General features: G+C 60.3%; 3 protein-coding genes across 6 annotated transcripts; all 3 read left to right on the top strand.

Annotated features, from left to right (window-relative positions):
• Positions 1–991: 991 nt before the first annotated feature.
• LOC136788782 (solute carrier family 22 member 6-A-like) lies at positions 992–5,982 on the top strand. 2 transcript variants are annotated; one of them, XM_066987463.1, is made up of 10 exons: positions 1,450–2,199; positions 2,551–2,654; positions 2,761–2,915; positions 3,362–3,530; positions 3,627–3,750; positions 3,841–3,956; positions 4,322–4,536; positions 4,821–4,929; positions 5,022–5,225; positions 5,755–5,982. In XM_066987463.1, the coding sequence occupies exons 1-10, from the start codon at positions 1,501–1,503 to the stop codon at positions 5,834–5,836; spliced, it is 1,977 nt and encodes a 658-aa protein (XP_066843564.1). In that variant the 5' UTR covers positions 1,450–1,500; the 3' UTR covers positions 5,837–5,982. The 2 variants fall into 2 exon arrangements, with proteins under 2 accessions (XP_066843565.1, XP_066843564.1); XM_066987464.1 differs by lacking the exons at positions 4,821–4,929; positions 5,755–5,982 and having other exon boundaries at positions 992–2,199.
• Positions 5,983–7,052: 1,070 nt separating this feature from the next.
• Positions 7,053–10,904, top strand: LOC106049801 (solute carrier family 22 member 6-A-like). The gene is made up of 10 exons (XM_066987465.1): positions 7,053–7,557; positions 8,059–8,162; positions 8,261–8,415; positions 8,502–8,670; positions 8,926–9,049; positions 9,201–9,316; positions 9,616–9,830; positions 9,957–10,065; positions 10,154–10,357; positions 10,554–10,904. The coding sequence occupies exons 1-10, from the start codon at positions 7,192–7,194 to the stop codon at positions 10,660–10,662; spliced, it is 1,671 nt and encodes a 556-aa protein (XP_066843566.1). The 5' UTR covers positions 7,053–7,191; the 3' UTR covers positions 10,663–10,904.
• A 1,261-nt stretch (positions 10,905–12,165) lies between these two features.
• Positions 12,166–20,621, top strand: LOC106049802 (solute carrier family 22 member 6-like). 3 transcript variants are annotated; one of them, XM_066987386.1, is made up of 11 exons: positions 12,166–12,302; positions 14,490–14,908; positions 14,999–15,102; positions 15,492–15,646; positions 16,283–16,451; positions 16,546–16,669; positions 17,192–17,301; positions 17,831–18,045; positions 18,483–18,591; positions 19,523–19,722; positions 20,435–20,621. In XM_066987386.1, the coding sequence occupies exons 2-11, from the start codon at positions 14,531–14,533 to the stop codon at positions 20,446–20,448; spliced, it is 1,578 nt and encodes a 525-aa protein (XP_066843487.1). In that variant the 5' UTR covers positions 12,166–12,302; positions 14,490–14,530; the 3' UTR covers positions 20,449–20,621. The 3 variants fall into 3 exon arrangements, with proteins under 3 accessions (XP_066843487.1, XP_066843485.1, XP_066843486.1); XM_066987384.1 differs by having other exon boundaries at positions 19,519–19,722; XM_066987385.1 differs by lacking the exon at positions 12,166–12,302 and adding an exon at positions 13,302–13,441 and having other exon boundaries at positions 19,519–19,722.

Genomic DNA, 20,621 nt, shown 5'->3' with positions numbered 1-20,621 from the left:
GGAGGGGGCATGGAACAGGTTGGGGACATCAAGGAGGGGTTGGGGACAGGTGGGGGACATCGGGGAGGGGTTGGGGACATTGGGGAGGGGATGGGGACAGGTTGGGGACGTTGGGGAGGGGGCATGGTACAGGTTGGGGACATTGCAAGGGGATGGGGACAGGTTGGGGACATCGGGGAGGGGTTGGGGACAGGTTGGGGGCATTGGGGAGGGGTTGGGTACATAGGGAAGGGGGCATGGGACAGGTTGGGGACATCAAGGAGGGGTTGGGCACAGGTGGGGGACATCGGGGAGGGGGCATGGGACAGGTTGGGGACATCAAGGAGGGGTTGGGGACAGGTGGGGGACATCAGGGAAGGAATGGGGACAGGTTGGAGACATCAGGGAGGGGACATGGGACAGGTTGGGGACATTTAAGGGGATGGGGACAGGTTGGGGACATCAGAGGGAATGGGGACGGGTTGGGGACATCCAAGAGGGGGCATGGGACAGGTTGGGGACATCAAGGAGGGGTTGGGGACATCGGAACTGGGACGCGGAGGCCCTGTGGGTGTTGAGGAGGGGATGGGGGCCAGGGGACACTGGGGACATCAGAGGGGACACGGGGGTGGCTTTGGGACATTGAGGGGGGTGGGGACGTTGGGAGGGGACACGGGGTGCCACAGGACCAGGGGACACAGGGCCAGGACCCACTGGGGACATCGGGGAGGGGACAGGGACCCTTCACCTTGGGGACACGGCAGGCACAGCTGGCCGGATGTCCCCGTCCCCAGGGAGCCGGAGCGGGGACAGGGACAGCGGGGAGGGGACACGGGACCAGGGCACGCTTGGGGACATCAGGGAGAGGAGGGGGACAGCGGGAGGGCTGGGGGGCGGGTGACGCAAGTGGTGACACCGTCCCTGTCCCCAGCTGTGTCACTGGTGGTCACCATGTCCCCCTGCCGTGGCCCTGCAGTCCTCGTCCTCGTGTCTGCCCCGTGTCCCCTCCCCATGCCAACACAGTCCCTGTCCCCATGTTTGCCCCGTGTCCCACCCGTGTCCCCATCCCCATGCTTTTGTCCCCAACCATGCGTCCTCAGTCCCCATCCCAGTGTCCCCATGTCTGCTGGTGTCCCCATGTCCCCATGGGTGCTGGTGTCCCCGTGGGTGCTGGTGTCCCCATGTCCTCAGGTGACCCCATGAGTGATGTCGTTCCTCATGGGTGCCACTGTCCCCGTGGGTGCCACTGTCCCCATGGGTGCTGGTGTCCCCATGTCCACTGGTGTCCCCATACGTGATGTTCCCCATGTCCCCGTGGGTGCTGGTGTCCCCATGTCCCCGTGGGTTCTGGTGTCCCCATGGGTCCCCATTGGTGCTGGTGTCTCCGTGGGTGTTGGTGTCCCCATGTCCACCAGTGTCCCCGTGACTGACGCCGTTCCCCGTGTCCAGCAGTGTCCCTGTGTCCGGCGGTGTCCCCGTGGGTGCCGGTGTCCCCGTGTGCCCCCGCCCCCCCCCCCCACGATGCCGTTCGGGGCGGTGCTGGCGCAAGTCGGGGGGCTGGGACGCTTCCAGGTGCTGCAGACGGTGCTGCTGTCGGTGCCCATCCTGCTCATGGCCAGCCACAACCTCCTGCAGAACTTCACCGCCGCCGTCCCCCCGCACCGCTGCCGCATCCCCAGCGCCACCCCCGCTGCCACCCGCAGTCCCGGTGCCACCCCCAGCCTCCCCAGTGCCACACCGGGGCCGCCCGGTGCCACCATCAGGTCTCCTGGTGGCACCTTGAGGTCTTCCAATGGCACCTTGAGGTCCTCCAACGCCATCCCAAGGTCCCCTGATGGCACCTCAAGGTCCTCCAATGGCACTTGGAGGTCCTCCAACACCATCCTGAGGTCCCCAGATGGTACCATGGGGTCCCCCGATGGCACCCACGTCCCCAGTGCCACCCACGTCACATTTGATGGCACTCCGGAGTCCCCCGATGGCACCCGTGTTCCTCCTGAGGCCACCCTTGGGTCTTCCAATGACACCCTGGGGCCTTCTGAGGCCACCCTGGGGTGGTCTAACGGCACCCTGGGCCCCTCTGAAGCCACCCTGGGCTCCTGCTGGCGCTACGTGGCCTCGGCCACACCCAACGGCAGCAGCGGCCCCCGGCCCACTGAGCCCTGCCACGACGGCTGGGACTACGACCTCAGCATCTACGTGGCCACCATCGTCAATGAGGTGGGGACGGGGACAAGGGGACGGGGGGAGAATGGAGGGTGGGAGGATGTGGCCTCCATCATCTCCAAGGTGGGGATGGGGGCACGGGGGTGGAGATGAAGGAAGGGAGAGGGAGAACCCTATGGGGATGGAGGACGAACCCTATGGGGATGGAGGAGGAACCTTGCGGGGATGGAGGAGGAAACCCTATGGAGATGGAGGGGACAACCCTATAGGGATGATGAGGGTTGGAGATGACGGATGGACAGGTGGATGGATGGATGGATGGAAGGACGAATGGGAGGAATGGGGGGAGGACATTTGGGGGGTGGGAAGGGCCAGACCAGCCTCACCCCACCCCTGTCCCTGCAGTGGGACCTGGTCTGCAGCTACCGGCAGCTCCGGCAGATGGCCCAATCCATCTACATGGCTGGGGTCCTGGTGGGAGCCCTGGTCCTGGGGGGCCTCTCAGACAAGTAAGGGCAGCAGTCAACCCCTCCCCGTGCCTCAGTTTCTCCCCTGGACGTCGGGCAGACCACTGCCTGGTGGACCCCGGTGGCGCCCAGTGCCTCCCTGTTGCAGGTTCGGGCGCAAGGCCATGCTGATGTGGTCCTACCTGCAGCTGGGGGTGATGGGGACGTGCACGGCCTTCGCCCCCAACTACGCGTCCTACTGCGTCTTCCGCTTCGCCGGAGGCATGGCCCTCTCCGGCTTCGGCCTCAGCATCGCCTGCCTGGGTGAGGGGACGGGGACAGAGATAGCTGTGGCAGGGACGTCCCGATGGCCATGGAAGGGATGACCCAATGGCCATGGATGGGGACAACTCAATGGCCATGGATGGGGATGTCCAGATGGCCATGGATGGGGACAACTCAATGGCCATGGATGGGGACAACCTGATGGCCATAGTGGGGACATCCCAATGGCCATGGATTGGGACATCAACATGGCCATGCTGGGGACATCCCAATGGCCAAGGAGGGGGACATCCTGCTCTCTATAGATGGAGATGTTCCTCTAGCTGCTGATGGGGCCATCCCAGTGGTCACTGGTGGGGACATCATGAAGGCCACACGGGACCGTGTGACGGAGACACATCTGGACATGAGGGGGTGGCCACATGCACAAGGAGGCTCACAGAGAGGGGACACCAAGTCAGCATTGTCCCCATGGTCCTTTGCAGTGGTGGAGTGGATCCCCACGCCCTACCGTGCCATCACTGTGGCCATCACTGGCTTTGCCTACACCCTGGGCCAGATCCTGCTGGCCGGCCTGGCTTACGCTGTCCCCCACTGGCGCTGGCTCCAGCTCACCGTCTCCGTGCCCTTCTTTGTCTTCCTCCTCTACTCCTGGTAGGACACCTGGGTCCCACCAGGGAGGCCCTGGGGACATGTGGAGCTCTCCTCGCCCCTCTTTGTGCCTCAGTTTCCCCCCCTTGCTGGCCACAGGTGGCTGGCTGAGTCTGCTCGTTGGCTGGTGCTCTCGGGGAAGGCCGAGAGGGCCGTGAAGGTCCTGCAGCGGGTGGCCAGGCTCAATAAGAAGAAGGAGGAAGGGGAGAAGATCACGGTGGAGGTATTGTGGCCCCACCGGGGGGAGCTCTGAGCCAGAGTGGTCTTGGTTTTCCTGTCCCCCGCCCACCTTTCCCGGTTTCCCCCTTCCCAGAACCTGAGGTCCAACATGAAGGAGGAGTTGGCCGGTCTGAAGTCCTCCTACACCGTCTCCGACCTGGTTCGGACCCCGGTCATCCGCCACATCTTCTTCTGCCTCTCCATTGTCTGGTGGGGCCGGGCTGGGTTGGGGAAGTGTGGTGGGGATAAGGTGGAGTAGAGATGGATGGATGGTAGGTTGGGTGGATGGTAGGTTGGTTGGATGGATGGTTGGAAGGTTGGTTGGATGGATGGATGGTTGGTTGGTTGGATGGATGGTTGGTTGGTTGGATGGATGGTTGGATGGTTGGATGATGGTTGGATGGTTGGATGATGGTTGGATGGACAGCCAAGCCATGAAGCCATCCAGCCAGCCATAGCACAGCCCTCTTCTCCATCTGACTCCCCTGTCCCACACGGCAGTGACATCCCAGGCTGGTGGGAAGGTCACCCCACCTACAGGCCTCTGACAGGCCTGTCTCCCTGCTCCTCTCCAGGTTCTCCATCAGTTTCTCGTACTATGGGCTGGCCATGGATCTGCAGAACTTCGGCGTCAGCATTTACCTCATCCAGGTGATTTTCGGTGCCGTCGACTTCCCAGCCAAAGTGGTGGTGACCGTCTCCCTCAGCTACATCGGCCGGCGGGTGTCCCTCATGGTGGCCCTCTTCTTCGCAGGGCTGGTCATCATTGCCAACATCTTTGTCCCCACAGGTGGGTGGCCCAGGGTGATGGCGGGGTGGGTGGAGTCCACCCCTCCAGCCCTTCTCCAGATATTTAATTGGGTGCCCCCCCACCTTGCCAACCACCCGCCCACCCATGGCACGCGATCCCGGGTGCCTCCATCGGCCACCCAAAGTGCACCCGGTGGCCCAGAAGGCTCTTGAATAGCTCCGAGGATGGCGAGATGCCATCCTGTGTCCCGCCCCACCACCGCCCCATGGCTGGGGGGCTCCCGGCCCAGCGCGGAGCCCACCCCGTGCCCCTCTCTGCCCCAGAGCTGCAGACGGTGCGCACGGCACTGGCCGTCATTGGCAAGGGCTGCCTCTCCGCCTCCTTCAACTGCGTCTTCCTCTACACCACCGAGCTTTACCCCACTCCCATCAGGTAAAAAAATACAACTCTTCCCATCACCCCATGGGGCTCATTGACACCCCTAGGGGGTCCCTGCCCCACGCTGACCCACACGGTGCCCGCAGGCAGACCGGGTTGGGCTTCGGCAGCACCATGGCCCGGGTGGGCGGCATCGTGGCACCGCTGGTGAAGATGATGGATGAGTACTACCCCTTCCTCCCCCCCGCCGTCTATGGGGTGGCCCCCGTGGTGGCGGCCGTGGCGGCTGGCTTCCTGCCGGAGACCCTCAATGCGCCGCTGCCCGACACCATTGAGGAGGTGGAGAGCAGGTGGGAGGGATGGACAGACGGGCCGGGAGGAGGACGGATGGATGGACAGATGGATGGGTGGGCTGGCAGGGGGATGGGGTGGTAGGAGAATGGGTGGGGTTGAGGGTGGGTGGGTTGGAGGAGGTTGGCTGGGTAGGTTGGAGGCCGAGTGGATTGGAGGAGGCCGAGCAGGTCAACTGGAGGATGTGTGAAGAGGGTGGACAGGTGGATTGGAGGAGGACAGATGGATGGACTGGAGGACGTGTGCATTGGAGGAAGACAGGCAGGGGGATCGGAGGGTTTGGGGATGGACAGGTATGGGAGAGGACAGGAAGGTATGTTGGAGGACAGGTGGGTTGGAGGACAGCCAGAGTGGAGGAGGACGGGGTGGAGGGACAGACGGATGAATTGGGGGATGGACAACTGGGTGGGAATGTTGGCAGAAGAACGAGTGACGTGATTGGCTGAATGGCTGGACAGACAGGTGGACAAGGTCCTGCCATGCCCCATGGACCCTCCTCCTGCTGACCTCTCATCTGCCTCCCTCCAGGGCCAAGCAAAAGAAGACAGCCAACCTCAAAGAGAAGATCCCCCTGCAGCCCCAGGACAAGGCCCCACCGAAGGAGCCCTGAAGGACCCGGATAGGGGCGGCGCTCCTGGCGGGTTCCTGCAGCCCTGGTTTGGGGACGGGCTTGAATTCACCGCGTGCCCCACGTCAGGTGGCTTCCCCGTGTGGGGCAGGGGAAGTCCTCGGAGGAATAAAGGAGCTCTTCCAGGGGACAGTGTCTTGGTGTTATCTGAGGCCACCTCCAATGAGGTGACACCCAATGACCGTGTCCAAGGTCACTGCCAGTAAGGTGATGCCCAAAAGCAGTGTCCCCGAGGTCACCTCCAGTAAGATGCCTTCCAGAAACCTGGTCCCTGAGGTCACCTCCAGTGGGATGACGCCCAAAGGACACAGTGTTGGGAGTCTCCATTGGGATGACACCCAAAGGATACCATGTTGGGGGTCACCTTCAATAAGACGCCACCTAACCTTGTCCCCCAGGTCACCTCCAATATGATGAGACCCCAGACCAGTTTCTGAGGTTGCCTCCACTCGGATGAAACCCAACTGAGGTCTCCTCCAGGAAGATGATGCCCAAGAAGTGCCATGTTTGAGGTCACCTCCAACAAGATGACACCTGATGACGTTGAACCCACCCAACTCTTGTCTCAGTGGAGGGGTCCCCCAAATCCCACGAGGAATGGGTCCCCCCCCCCAGATCCTAGCCCATCCCCTTCCACCAACCCACGGGGCTTTTCCCACCATGCCCCTTCCCCGACTTCCTGCTGGGCCAACCTGGCCCTTGCTCCTGGTGCCGACGTGTCCCTTGGTCCTGATCCCATCAAAAATTAACCCCCAGCCTCCCCAGGCGGAGAAGGCACTGACCCAAGCAGGGCCGCCTCCGTCAGCACCTTTTGGTCCCCTTTTGACCACAAAAAAAGAATCGCTAAAATTTAACCTGACAGTGCTGGTGAAGGCCACACGTTGGCCAGGGCCAGAAGCCCCCTCTCCAGGATGCCCACCTCTTCGGGTACACCAGGTGAGGCAGGTTGGTCCCAGATTCACCCTGCCCCTCTCCAAAAGCTGCCTTTCTCCCCCAGAAAATCAATCCTGAGGGGAAGAAAAAAAAAAAAAAAGAAAAAAAAAGAAAAGGAAAAGAGAATTATTTTCTGCCAGCCCCAGATTTCTGGATTTTCCCCACCCGCCTTTGCCTTATCCCTTTGGAAAACCACCAGAAAAAGGACGTCAAACGTTAACCAAAGCCACCGTTGGCTGGGTTATATAGGAGACCATCCTGGGTTCTTGTGGAGCGTGAACGCTGCAGGAGGGAGAGAAGAGTTTCTGGGGTGAAATCTATCCCTTTTGGGGCTCTACCAGTGGGTGGGTGTGCATGGCTGGGGTGGCCATCGCAGGGCGCTCCCAGGGGCTTGCGGTGGCAGCATGGCTTTTGCCGACCTCCTGGAGCATGTGGGAGGCATGGGGCGCTTCCAGGTGGCCTCGGTCATCCTCCTGGCCGTGCCCATCCTCATGATGGCCAGCCACAATCTTCTGCAGAACTTCACGGCCGCCACCAGCGACCACCGCTGCCGGCTCCGCTGGGAGGCCAATGCCACCAGCCTCGACCCCCAGGACCTGCTGCGGGTCTCGGTCCCCCGTGGCGAGCGGTGCCGGCGCTTTGTGACGCCGCAGTGGTGGCTTCTGGAGGCCAACGGCTCAGCCCCCAATGACAGCTGGCTGGAGACGGAGCCCTGCCACGACGGCTGGACCTATGACCGCAGCGTCTTCACCAGCACCATCATCACGGAGGTAGGGTGGAGGCAGTGGTGGTGGGGGGATTTGGGGCTGGTGGCACGTTTCACCCGCTTGTGGGCATGGTTCCTACCTGGGGGGCACCGGTGAAGGGTCTGCTGCCATCATGATGTTGGCTTCTTCCAACTAGAGCACCGTCCTTGCTCAGCCCTTGGTGGAGGCACTCAATGCTGCAGAGACCTGGCGCAAGAAAGGGAGGGATAAGGGAGTTGGTTTTGACTCTCAAGAGAGGGTCAAAAAGGGGCTGGATGAACGCATGAAGGTGTCTTCCAACTATGGGGATTCTGGGAAGGGTGGCCATGTTTATTGGCACCTTCTTGGCATTTCTTTCCATTGACTGTTGTGTTCGATCCACCCTACCAGCTGCCGTGGCTATTGGCCATGGTGTTGGATTAACCCTACCAGCCACCGTGGCCAGTCCTGGGGGGCAGCAGAGAGGCGGGGGGGGGGGTCCCCCCCCGATCCCTCTCCCACCCTCACATCCTTGCCCCTTGGCAGTGGGATCTGGTGTGCAGCTCCCGGGGCTTGAGGCAGTTGGCCCAATCACTCTACATGGCTGGCGTCTTGGTGGGCGGCATCGTCTTTGGGGGCCTGTCGGACAGGTGAGGGGGGGACACCTTGTCCCGGGGGGGGGGGGGGTTAGGGGGTGGAGAGGTGGGGCAGCATCACGAGGGCCACCTCACCCCCTTCTCCTGGCCAGGTTTGGCCGCCGGTCGCTGCTCACCTGGTGCTACCTGCAGATGGGCATCATGGGGACGTGCTCCTCCTTCGCCCCCACTTTCACCGTCTACTGCCTCTTCCGCTTCCTCACGGGCATGGCCTTCTCCGGCATCGTCCTCAACAGCGTCTCGCTCTGTACGTGGTCACCACCCCGCCCCAAGGCGTCCGTCCCCAGGTTGTCCTCCCAGCCTGCTCCAAGTCACACGCGCGTGTCTCGGCAGCCCTGGAGTGGATGCCCACTCGCACGCGGGCACTTGTGGGGACCTTCATGGGTTACTGCTACACCACCGGGCAGTTCCTGCTGGCCGGCATCGCTTACGCTGTCCCTGATTGGCGGTGGCTGCAGCTCACGGTGTCGCTGCCCTTCTTCGGCTTCTTCCTCTACTCATGGTGAGGAGGAGAGGGTGAAGGGATGGAGGTACAGCCGGAGGGATGGGTAGGAGGATGTAGGGTTGCGTTGATGGGTGGCACAGGGTTGAGTGGGTGGGTGCATGGATGAGTAGATGATTGGGTGGATGACTGGTTGGCTGGGTGAATGGTTGGTTGGGTGGATGGGTGAATGAAGGGGTGGCTCGCTGGTGGAAGGGTCAGAGGGACAGAGGGGTGATCCTTGTGGGATGCGCCTGCCCTCCCTCTCCTCCCCAGGTGGTTAACAGAGTCAGCTCGCTGGATGGTCATGGTGGGGAAGTCCCAGCAGGCCTTGAAGGAGCTCCAGAAAGTGGCCAGGATAAATGGGAAGAAAGAGGAAGGGGACAAGCTGGACATAGAAGTAAGAGGTTCTGACCAGGGCATCTCTGGTGTATTTTGTAGGGTGGTGGGAGGTTGTCCACCCTGGTTTCCCCCTCTGCTCCTCCACCTTGCCCCCACAAGCAACCTCAGCTCCCCATCCCCACCCCAGAGGCCCTCTCTTCCCCTCCCAGGCCTTGAAGTCCTACATGCAGAAGGAGATGACCTCATCGAGGAGCCACCACACAGTGTTTGACCTGGTCCGGACGCCTGTTGTGCGCCGCATCTCTTGCTGCCTCTGCTTCGTGTGGTAAGACTGGAGGACGTGAGTGGATGGTTGTCCATCTGTCCTCCCATTTGTTGATCTATCTGCTCCCTTCAAACTCTATTCCCCATCCACACATCTTAGCTGGGTCCATATTGGAAAGGGAAACTGAGTCACGGCACAGGACTAAGTCAACAGAGGCCTCTTGGTGCTCACATGCTTCAGGAAGGGGCACAGATTCCCTGGCTGGATCCCATGGGCCAAGACATGGTGGGCAACCCCCGCAGCCCACCCCAAACCTCTTTGTTTGTGAGATTTGCCCACCTCACCTCTTCCCGGCCCAGGTTCTCCACCAGCTTTGCCTACTACGGGCTGGCCATGGACCTGCAAAACTTTGACTTCAACATCTACGTGATCCAGCTCATCTTTGGGGCCGTAGACTTCCCAGCCAAGCTGGTCTCCGTCATCACCATCACCTTCATAGGGCGACGCTTCACCCAGTCCCTCGCCCTCATCCTGGCTGGCTTGGCCATCTTGGCCAACATCTTGGTGCCACGAGGTGAGGGCTGGGGGCCAATTGGTGGGGGCAGGCGGGGTCTCCAGTCTCCAACACCACGCCTCCCCTACCCAACCCCACCTACTGACGTCTAAGCAAGTCCCAGGAGTCCCATCTTTGTCCCCACAGAGCTGCGGACGCTCCGGACCGCCATGGCTGTCTTCGGGAAGGGTTGCTTGGCCGCCTCCTTCAACTGCGTCTTCCTCTACACGGGTGAGCTCTACCCCACCGTGATTCGGTAAGGAGCGGGGTGCGGGTTGTAGGAGCTGCTGGGGTGGCCGTGACCACGTAGGGGTGGTCCCTCAGCACCTTTCTGCGTCCCGCAGGCAGACAGGCATGGGGTTGGCCAACACCATGGCCCGACTGGGCAGCATCACGGCGCCCTTGGTGAAGATGGTGGGTGAAGTCTTCCCCGTGCTGCCCTTCATCATCTATGGGGCAGCCCCCGTGCTGTCGGGACTGGTGGCCATCTTCCTGCCAGAGACGCGGGACATGGCCCTGCCCGAGACCGTGGAGGAGGTGGAGGACAGGTGGGATGGGAGGGATGGAGGCTGGGGAGGGACACGTGGCTGGGAGGGAGGACCGGTGGGCGGGACGATGGGAGGAGGACGGGGTGGGGTGGAGGGTGGGAAAAAAGGGGTGGTTGGACGTGATGGGCGGGGGGACAGTAGCGTGAAAACCCACCCGGCCTCCCCCCTCCTCACCTCGTCCTCCTTGGCTCCCCAGGACCCGGACCCGGACCCGGACCCGGACCAGGGCAGACGAAGCCCAGCAGCTCCCCCTCCAACCCACCCAGCCTGACCCTACACTTGGGGGCACCACAGAGCCCTGCTAACACCTCCCCTACCCACCCCAGGACCCCCCCCAATCCCCCCAAATCCCCCAACCCTTGCCACAACCCCCCAGAGGAAGGAGCTGGTGGGGTGCATCCCCCAGAAGAGCAATGGGACAGCAGTGGCCACAGCCAAGGAGGGGACACGGGCATCAGGGTGCCCCTTTCTCCATGTTGGGGGGGACCATGTCTCCCCCTCCTCCTCCTCCTCTTCATGGTTTTTTTTGTTGCTTTTTTTTTTTTTTTCTTCTGTGCCACAGTGAAAACAAATAAAAGCAAAATCATGCAAAACGCGGGCGGAACGGGTCAGCCGGTGGGAGGCTTGGGACGGAGGGGGGGTTGTTTTCCCACGGCCGCGGGGGTCCTGCCTGGCCTGGCCGTCCCGCCCCGAAGGCAAACACGGGTCCCAGCTGGGTCCCGCAGCCTCAGCATCGCATCCCTGTCCCCATCCCCTCCTCCCCTCTGGCCGGAGCCTCAAGAGAGGCTGAGGAACACAGATGGGTGCAGGAAGACCCAGCTGTCCCAAGGACCGGGGTGTCCCCAAGGACTGGAGTGTCCCCAGGGATCCAGATGTCCCAAGGACCAAAGTGTCCCCATGGACCTGGGTGTCCCAAAGGTCCTGGGTGGTCCCCAGAGCTCTGGGCGTCCCCAAGGACCCAGAGGTCCCCAAGGACCCGAGTGTCCCCAAGAATCCTTCTGTCCCCAAGAACTCATGTGTTCCCAAGAACCCAGCTGTCCCCAAGGACCAGGATGGCCCCAAAATTTTGGGTGTCCCCAAAAACCCCTCTGTCCCCAAGAACCTAGCTGTCCCAAGCACAAAGGTGTCTCCAAGAACAAGGGTGTCCCCAAAAATCCAGCTGTCACCAAGAGCCCATCTGTCCCCAAGGGACACGGTGTCCCCCAAGAACCCATCTGTCCTAAGGATCTGGGTGTCCCCAGAATCCCAGCTGTCCCCAAGGACCATGGTGTCCCCAAGAACCATGGTGTCCCCTTGCAACGAGGTGTCCCCATGACCCAGGCACTCACTTTCCCAGAACCCAAGGCACCCTCTGCTCCAGGTGCTGAGGATGTGGGCCTCCTGCCTCCCCTGTACCCTCCCTCGGACCCGTCCCCGCCAGGCCCCCCTGGCCTCCAGTCACTTCCCCACATCCCGGCCGCGCTTCGCTACCTCCCGCTGCCCTCCTGCCCCGGGGTCCAAGAGGCCCCCCCACGGATCCGGTTCAGAGACCCCAGGACTTTGCCCCAATTGCCAGGGCAAATCAACCACCATTGATGGCAAAAATAAGCCTGGGGAGGAACTGAGGGGGTCCCTCTCTGCTGGGGCTGGGGGCTTCCTTGGTGAGGAAGAGAATGGAGAGGATGGAGGTCCCCGAGGAGACAATGGGCATCCCCAGACAGGGATCGGCACGACTGGCGCCGGCGTTTCCGCCTGATGAACGGCTCTGCTGACCCATAGCAGGATGTGGCCCTGAGGAAGTCAAACGTTAACCGGGGCCGGGGTGGCTTTAAATAGAATCGGGGACAGGGACGGGGATGTGGTCATGGGCAGCCACAGGGCCAAGGGGTCGTAGCCGCTGGCGGCCGGATCTGGGAGCAGGGTTCGGTGCTGGAAGAGGTCAGGAGGGAGTTGGAGTGACAGAGAGGTGAGTGGGTCGATAGAGATCAATATGTTGATTGGGATGGAGAGACCAATGGACTCGTTGAGAGAGATGAAAGCCCACAGGACTGATGAGTAGGGAGAGAGATACCAAGAGGCTGATCCACAGGAAGATTATAGGTCAATAGAGTGAGTGATGGAAAGATTAAGATTATAAATTGATCAATAGACAGATTACATTCAACAGATTGATCAAGAGAGATCAATAGATTGACCAATAGAGAGACAAAATAGAAATTAAGGTCAATCTATTGGTCAATAGAGAGATTATAGGCCAAGAGTTTGATCAATAGAGAGATCAATAGATTGATCAATAGCTAGATTATAGCTCAAAAGATCAACCGATAGCAATATAGAGACCAATAGAGTTGTCAATAGAATGAGACTTTATAGCCCAATGCATTGATTGATTTATTATGGGTGGGTAGATCAATCGATAGAGATCTACAGAGAAGGACAGACAGAACAATAGAAGGATTAAATCTCAATTAATTGACAAATAGATCAATTATAGATCAATAAATTGATCAATAGACTAATGGGTTGATCAATGGAAACATAAATACTGATAGACTGATCAATAAAGAGGGAGATTATGGACCAATTGATGTTTGATAAATTATAGATAATAGAAATATAAAGATCAATAGCGAGAGAAAGTGAGACTGATCAACAGGGAGTCCAACAGATTGATTAATAGAGACAAGGGGAGATCAACAGGTCGATCAATGGACCTATGCAGCCCAATAGATTGACTGATCAGCAGATAGATCAATCACTTGACAGAATAAGGGGTCGATATGAGCTATGGGCAGAGGGACAGGTGGACACAGCCGCTGGAGGGACGATGGGTGGCATGGTCCGGTGCTAAAGCCATTGATTAATCAATTGATTGATTGACAGAGGGATGAAGGAAGGCCAGGGAAAGAGAATGGGAGTGGCAGAGGGCGGGAGGGACGGACAGAGGGAGGGACGGAGGGACGGACGGAGGGACAGTGGGTGGCGGATCGAGCCAGAGACCGAGGGAACAGCAGAGAGAAGGAGGAGGGCGAAACAGCAGCCAGCTATCAATCGATCAATCAATTGGGAGCCATCATTGGAGGGCCAGAGCCACTGGTAGGACAGGTGGGTGATAAAATTGATCGATTAATTGAGTGATTGATCGATAACATGGCAGGGAGGGAGGAGGAGGAGGGAGAGCAGCAAGGAGCAGAGCCGAGAGCGAGAAATAAATAGTCAGTGATCAATAGGCTGGCAGATTAGTGGGCAGATCAATTGATCAGATTGTTAGATTGATGAATTTACAGATTGATAGATCAATAGATTGATGAATTGACAGAGTGACTGATCAACAGACACCTTGATAGATCAATAGAGCTTGAGAGATAGACAATGACACCAGTTGGTTGTGGCTGACAGATTGATACACTGATAGATTGATCAATTGATATTGATTGATCAATAGAGCAACTGATAGACTGATAGATCAATTGATAGACTGATCACCAGAGAGCCTGATAGATCACCAGACTGATCAGCTGCCAGATGGACAGGTCAACTGGTAGACCAGTAGAGAGATCGATAAGCAATAGACTGATCAATAGATGGACGGATCAATAGATGGATGGATTGGTAGATCAATGGACCAATCAGCAGATGATCCTCCCTTGGTCTCTCCCCCTGATCTTCTCAACCACCCCTCGGTCCATCCCTCTGCCTGTCCCGTGTCCCTCCATTGGGCTTTCCGTTGGGCTGTCCCTTGGCACACCTTTCTGTCCGTCCCTTGGCCCACCCTTCTGTCCACCCCTTGGCCCATTTTGGTCCTCTGCTGTCCTTCAGCCCTTTGGACCTTCATCCTCACCACCCCTCCACCTTCTCCTGGTCCTGTCTTCAACCTGTCCCTCGCCCCTTCCTCCAAACCATCTCTTGGATATTCCTTGGCCCATCCTTAGCACCATCTATGATGTGACCATCCACACCACCCACTGGTGTCCCTCCTCCATCCCTTGGTCCAGCCTTCAATCCAGCCTTCACCCCTTCCTCCAAACCACCCTTCGGATGGCCTCCTCTATCCCTCATCCTGTCCTTCACCCCTTCCTCCGTGCAACCCCTTGCCTGTTCCTCAGATGTTCTTCATCCTTCCTCCAACCCTTTCGCCTCCTCCCACCCCCAGCCGGTCCAGGGACGCCCCCCAGCTCCATCCCTCATCCCGCCATGACCTTCGTGGAGCTGCTGGCCCACCTGGGCGGGATGGGACGCTTCCAGGTGACCTACGTGGCCGCGCTGGCCCTGCCTCTGCTCATGCTGGCCAGCCACAACCTTCTGCAGAACTTCACTGCCGGCGTCCCCGAGCACCACTGCCGGCCCCGGCAAGTGGCCAACGACAGCGTTGGGGACGTCCCCCTCTTTGTCACAATCCCCTCCGATGACCACCACCGCCCCCAGCGCTGCCGCCGGTATGTGGAGCCCCAGTGGCACCTCTTGGAGGCCAACGGCACGGCCAATGGCACAGCCAACGGGGCGGCCACCGAGCCGTGCCATGATGGGTGGACCTATCGTGACGGCGTCTTCGCCCACACCATCATCACCGAGGTGAGGGGCGGACGGTGGCCAATGGGGGGTGGGGGGGGGTCACAGATGTCCTTTGACCCCTTCCCTGTGTCCTTCCCCCCCCGGTGGCAGTGGGACCTGGTGTGCGAGTCCAAGAGGCTGCGGCAGGTGGCCCAGTCCATCTACATGGCCGGGATCCTCCTGGGCTCCGGCCTCTTCGGGGTCCTCTCTGACAAGTATGTGGCTGGCCTGCTGCTGCACTGGGAGGAACTGGGAGGAATTGGGAGTGGGGAGGGTGGACGGGCATGCACAGGGACAGCCTTCCTTCCTTCTGTCCCCCAGTGTCCCCCTGTTTCTCATCCCAGTATCCCGTGTCCATATTCCCTATTCCAGTCTTCCCAGTGCCCTAAGTCCCTGTCCCAGTGCTTCCAGTACCCCATGTCCCCATCCCAGTGACCCTTGTCTCCATCCCAGTGCCCCACGTCCCCATCCCAGTATCCCCAGTGCCCTTTGTCCCCATCCCAAAGCACCATAATCCCAGTGCCCAGTGTCCCATATCAGCATCCCAGCCTCCTGTACGCCCCATCCCAGTGCTCCCAGTTCCCCCAGCGCCATGTCCCAGCAGATTCGGTCGCCGGGCGCTGCTCACCTGGTGCTACCTGCAGCTGGGGGTGGCGGGGGCCAGCACTGCGGCCGCCCCCACGTTCGTCATCTACTGCCTCTGCCGCTTCCTGGGGGGCCTGGCCATGGCCGGCGTGTCCCTCAACTCCGCTTCTCTCTGTGAGCTGGGGACCCTGGTGTGGGTTGGGTCCTGCCACCCATGGGAGGGAGCCTGGTGTGGGTTGGGCCCCACCACCATTGACCCATGGGAGGGACCCTGGTATCTGGGTTTGGTCCCACCACTGTTGACCCATGGGAGAGACCTTGGTGTCCACTTCCAACCCTACTACCATTGACCCTTGGGATGGATTCTAGTGTCCAGGTTGGGTCCCACCACCACTGACCCCTGGGCAGGACCTTGGTGTTCAGTTCCAGCCCTACTACCATTGACCATTGGAAGGACCCTGGCGTCTGCATTGGGTTCCACCACCACTGACCCACGGAGGGCCCCACAAACCCAGCTCCAAGCCCATCACCCATGGGACAGACCTTGGTGTCCGCTTCCAACCCTACTACCATTGACCCTTGGGATGGATTCTGGTGTCTGGGTTGGGTCCCACCACCACTGACCAATGGGAGGGACCTTGTTGGTCGGGTTGGGTCCCACCACCATTGACCCATGGGACAGACCTTGGTGTCCGCTTCCAACCCCACCACCATTGACCCGTGGGAGGGCTCCTGGTGCCTGGGTTCGGTCCCACCACCGCTGACCAATGGGAGGGACCCGCGCGCCCAGATGCTGACAGTGACCCCCAGGCATGGAGTGGATCCCGACGGAGGCACGTGCTGTGGTGGGCACCATCAATGGCTACTGCTACACCCTGGGCCAGTTCGTGCTGGCGGGCGCAGCCTTCGGCCTCCCCCACTGGCGCTGGCTCCAGCTCGTCGTCTCCCTCCCCTTCTTCTTCTTCTTCCTCTACTCCTGGTACGGGGGCGCGGAGGGGAGGCTGGGAGGAGGTGTTGGGGCACGATGTGGGGGTCCCCGTCTCACCCCTCGCCCCCCCCCCCCTCCTTCCCAGGCTGTTCGTGGAGTCAGCCCGCTGGCAGGTGATTTCGGGGCGACCCGACCTGGCCCTGAAGGGGCTCCGCAAAGTCGCCCGCGTCAACGGGAGGAAGGAGGAGGGCGATAAGCTCAGCGAGGAGGTGATGTCCCCCCCAAACCTTCCAGATCCCGTTAAATGCCTCCCAGATCCACCCAGGCTCCCCTCATTCTCCCCTAGAGCCCCCATTTCCCCTCTACCCACCCTAAACCCATTCCCAGACCCCCTCTATCCCTTCTAAATACCACTGCCTCCCCCACACACACACTTAGATCTCCCTTAGTTGCCCCCTGATCACCTGGATCCCTCCAGATCTCTTGGATCCCCCCAGATCTCCTGGATTCCACCCAGGTCCCCTGCTTCCCTCCTAGATCTCTTCAGATTGCCTGCCTGGATTCCTCCTCCCCGATGCCTTGTGTCCCTCCTAGATCCCCCCAGATCCCTTCTAGATCTCTCTGATGCCCCTCTAGATCCTCCTGGATCCCCCCCAGCTCCTTTCTCTGCCCACTACATCTCATGAGATAGCCCAGACCTCCCCTAGACCCCTTGTATCCCCCAATACATCCCCCCTAGATCCCTTGTATCCCTCCGGATCCCTCCTGATCCCTTGATCCCTCTCCCACAGGCGCTGCGGGCGCTGGTGCGCCGGGAGCCCCCAATGCCGGGGGGGGCCCTGGCTGCCCTGGTCCGTACCCCCGGGATGAGGACGGTCTCTTGCGGCGTCTCCTTCGTCTGGTAAGTGCGGTCACCTCAGGCCCCAAAAACACCTTTTGGGATAAAAAAACATCCTTTGGGGCTCAAAAAACCACCTTTGGGGGGGGTCAAAACCCATTCTTCTGGGTTCAAAACCCAACCTTTAAGGCTCCAAAACCACTTTTGGGACTCCATGCCCACTCTTCGGTGCTCAAAACCCAATCTTTAGGGCTCAGCACCTGAACTTTGGGGCTCAAAACTCAACTTTTGGGACTCCAAACCCAACTTTTGGGGGCCTAAAACACCTTTTTGGGGACAGAAGCCACCTTTTAGACCTTAAAACCCAACTTGGGGTTTAAAACCCACCATTTTTGGAAGCCAAAAGCCACCTTTTGGCGCTCAAAACCCAATTTGACTGTCTAAACCATGTCTTTTTGTCGATATAACGCCTTTTTGGGGGAACGATACCCAACTTTTGAGGCCAAAGCCACCTTTGAAGGCCAAAGCCTGCCTTCTGGGCACTTGGACATGCTTGGTGGGTTTTGAGTTGAAACATTGGGTTTTTGGGCAGGTTCTCTACCAGCTTCGCTTACTATGGGCTGGCCATGGACCTGCAGGGCTTCGGGGTGGACATCTACCTGAGCCAGCTGGTTTTTGGGGCCGTGGACATCCCAGCCAAGCTGGCCTCCGTCCTGGCCATCAGTGGTGCTGGGCGTCGGGTGGCCCAGGGTGCCTCCTTGGGGCTCGCGGGGGTCTGCATCCTCGCCAACATCATCGTTCCGATGGGTGGGCGCCGGGACGGACGGACGGACGGACAAGGGGAGGGATGGAGAGACGGATGGAGGGCGAGGGGGTGGAGGGTGAGGGGGTGGAGGGCGAGGGGGTGGAGGGCGGTGGGATGGAGGGCGGTGGGATGGAGGGCGAGGGGAGGGAGGGTGAGGGGATGGAGGGTGAGGAGGTGGAGGGCGAGGGGAGGGAAGGGGAGGGGAGGAAAAGGGAGGGGATAAAGGGCAAGGTGGTGGAGGGTGAGGGGAGGGAGGGCGGTGGAATGGAGAGATGGAAGATGGAGGAAGAATGGTTAGAGGGGTGGAGAGGAAAGTTGGAGGGACAGAGGCTGGAGAGAGAGATGGAGGCCAGGGACTGAAGGGGCTGGAGATAGAGGTGGGAAGCCCCAGCTGGGGGCCTGGGGGCGGTGACCCCCCCCCCCCCGTGGCTGTCCCCAGAGCTGCAGACGCTGCGCATGGCCTTTGCGGTGGTCGGCAAGGGCGCCTTGGCCGCCTCCTTCAACTGCGCCTACATCTTCTCTGGGGAGCTCTTCCCGACCGTCATCAGGTGGGCAGCAGCCCCCCGCGGGGCTGCCTCAGCACCCAGCTGCTAAGACCCCCACCCACCCACCCACCCCACCCATCCCTGCGTCCATCTGTCCGTCCTGCGTCCCAGCGCAGCCATCCATCGGTCAACGAATCCATCCGAACTTCTCTCTGTCCACCATCAAACCCTCCGTCTGTCCATCCGTCTGTCTATCCAACCACCTCTCCATCCACCCCTCAACACATCCATCCACCCATCCAACCAGCATCAAACCCTCTGTCCATCCGTCTGTCCATCCAACAACCTCTCCACCCATGTGTCTGTCTGTCTGTCCATCCAACAACCTCTCCACCCATCCCTCAACCCATTCATCCACCCGTCTGTCCATCCAACCACCTCTCCATCCATCCATCCATCCATCCATCCATCCATCCATCCATCCATCCATCCATCCATCCATCCATCCATCTATCCACCCGACCATCCAACCACCTCTCAACCCGTCCATCTGTCCGTCCAACCACCATCAAACCCTCCATCCGTCCGCCCATCCGTCCACCCAACCACCTCTCCACCCATCTGTCCATCCGTCTGTCCGTCCAACCACCTCTCCACCATCCCTCCACCCATCCGTCTATCTGTCATCAAACCCTCCGTCCGTCCATCCGTCTGTCCATCCAAGCACCTCTCCACTCATCCTTCAACCCATCCAGCTGTCCGTCCATCCATCCAACCATCATCGAGCCCTTCATCTATCCATCCAACCGTCCCCCAACCACCTCTCCATCCGTCTGTCCATCCAACCACCTCTCCGCCCATCCCTCAACCCATCCATCCGTCTGTCCGTTCCTCAACCCGTCCGTCCACCCACCACCAAACCCTCCGTCCGTCCATCCGTCCGTCCGTCCGTCCGTCCGCCCGCCCACCCTCTCCCTCCTCCCGGCGCAGGCAGACGGGGATGGGCCTGGGGGGCACCATGGCCCGCGTGGGGGGCATGGTGGCCCCCCTGGTGCGCATGGCGGCCGACGTCACCCCGGTGCTGCCCCTCGTCATCTACGGGGCCGCCCCCGTCGTCTCGGCCATCGCCACCTGCTTCCTGCCCGAGACCCGCAACATGCCCCTGCCCGAGACCATCGAGGACGTCGAGAGACGGTGAGGGGTCCCCTCTGAGTCCCCATCCCCCTTGGGGTCCCTTCGGGGTCCCTGTCCCCCCTGGGGTCCCCCCCGGGGTCCCCATCCCCGTCCCCCTCCCCAGTTTGTCCCCGGTTCCTTTGCGGTAGATGGGAAGGGGGGAAACGGGCGTTTTGGGGTGAGATTGCCTTCTTGGGAGGTTTTGGGGTGAGAAGGGCTGGATTTGGGGTGGGAAGAGTGGAAGGTTTTGGGGTGAGGACTGAAGGGTTTGGGGGTGGGAAATATGGAAGGTTTTGGGGTGAGAAGGGCTGGATTTGGGGAGGGAAAAGAGGAAGGTTTTGGGGTGAAGATTGAAGGGTTTGGGGGAGGGAAGGGTGGAAGGTTTTGGGGTGAGGACTGAAGACTTTGGGAGTGGGAAAGGTGAAAGGTTTTAGGGTGAAGATTGAAGGTATTGGGGGTAGGACGAAGATTTTGGGGTGGGAAACACTAAGGTTTTTGGGCTGAGATCAGGTGGTTTTAGGGTGGGAAGGAGAGCAAGTTTTGGGGTGAGAATGGAAGGTCTTGGGGTGGGAAGGTTTTGGGTTGAGGACCAAAGATTTGGGGGTTGGAAGGACTGAAGCTTTTAGGGCCAGGACTGAAGGTTTTGGGGTGGGGAGGATTGGGGAGGATTTTGGGGCGAAAACTGAGGGTTTTGGGGATTCACTCCTGACCCCCCTGTCCCCCCACCCCACAGCGGGGGCCACCTGAAGGACGAGGACGTCACCATCCCCCTGGGCGCCACCGTGACCAAGGACGGCGCCTGAGGGACGAGGACGGGCACCGGGGAGGGGGCACAGGACCCCCCCCGCGGCCCCACGGCCCCCCCTTTACCCAAATCCTATTTATTTCACCCCAATAAAGCCACGCTGATGGTCACCGAG

Source organism: Anser cygnoides, chromosome W, assembly GCF_040182565.1.
Source record: "Anser cygnoides isolate HZ-2024a breed goose chromosome W, Taihu_goose_T2T_genome, whole genome shotgun sequence".
NCBI classification, from domain to species: domain Eukaryota; kingdom Metazoa; phylum Chordata; class Aves; order Anseriformes; family Anatidae; genus Anser; species Anser cygnoides.
Note: the sequence above shows the minus strand (reverse complement) of the source record. Positions and strands in the feature narration are given on the sequence as shown.

What these genes read in the sequence shown, in the direction of transcription:
- LOC136788782 (XM_066987463.1), top strand. Translation starts at nt 1,501, where the DNA reads ATGCCGTTCGGGGCGGTGCTGGCGCAAGTCGGGGGGCTGGGACGCTTC. An exon ending in TGGCCACCATCGTCAATGAG is followed by an intron (nt 2,200 to 2,550) that starts GTGGGGACGGGG and finishes CTGTCCCTGCAG; the next exon opens with TGGGACCTGGTCTGCAGCTA. An exon ending in TTCTGCCTCTCCATTGTCTG is followed by an intron (nt 3,957 to 4,321) that starts GTGGGGCCGGGC and finishes GCTCCTCTCCAG; the next exon opens with GTTCTCCATCAGTTTCTCGT.
- LOC106049801 (XM_066987465.1), top strand. Translation starts at nt 7,192, where the DNA reads ATGGCTTTTGCCGACCTCCTGGAGCATGTGGGAGGCATGGGGCGCTTC. An exon ending in TTTGGGGGCCTGTCGGACAG is followed by an intron (nt 8,163 to 8,260) that starts GTGAGGGGGGGA and finishes TCTCCTGGCCAG; the next exon opens with GTTTGGCCGCCGGTCGCTGC. An exon ending in TGCTGCCTCTGCTTCGTGTG is followed by an intron (nt 9,317 to 9,615) that starts GTAAGACTGGAG and finishes TTCCCGGCCCAG; the next exon opens with GTTCTCCACCAGCTTTGCCT.
- LOC106049802 (XM_066987384.1), top strand. Translation starts at nt 14,531, where the DNA reads ATGACCTTCGTGGAGCTGCTGGCCCACCTGGGCGGGATGGGACGCTTC. An exon ending in CAACATCATCGTTCCGATGG is followed by an intron (nt 18,046 to 18,482) that starts GTGGGCGCCGGG and finishes GGCTGTCCCCAG; the next exon opens with AGCTGCAGACGCTGCGCATG. An exon ending in CTCTTCCCGACCGTCATCAG is followed by an intron (nt 18,592 to 19,518) that starts GTGGGCAGCAGC and finishes CTCCCGGCGCAG; the next exon opens with GCAGACGGGGATGGGCCTGG.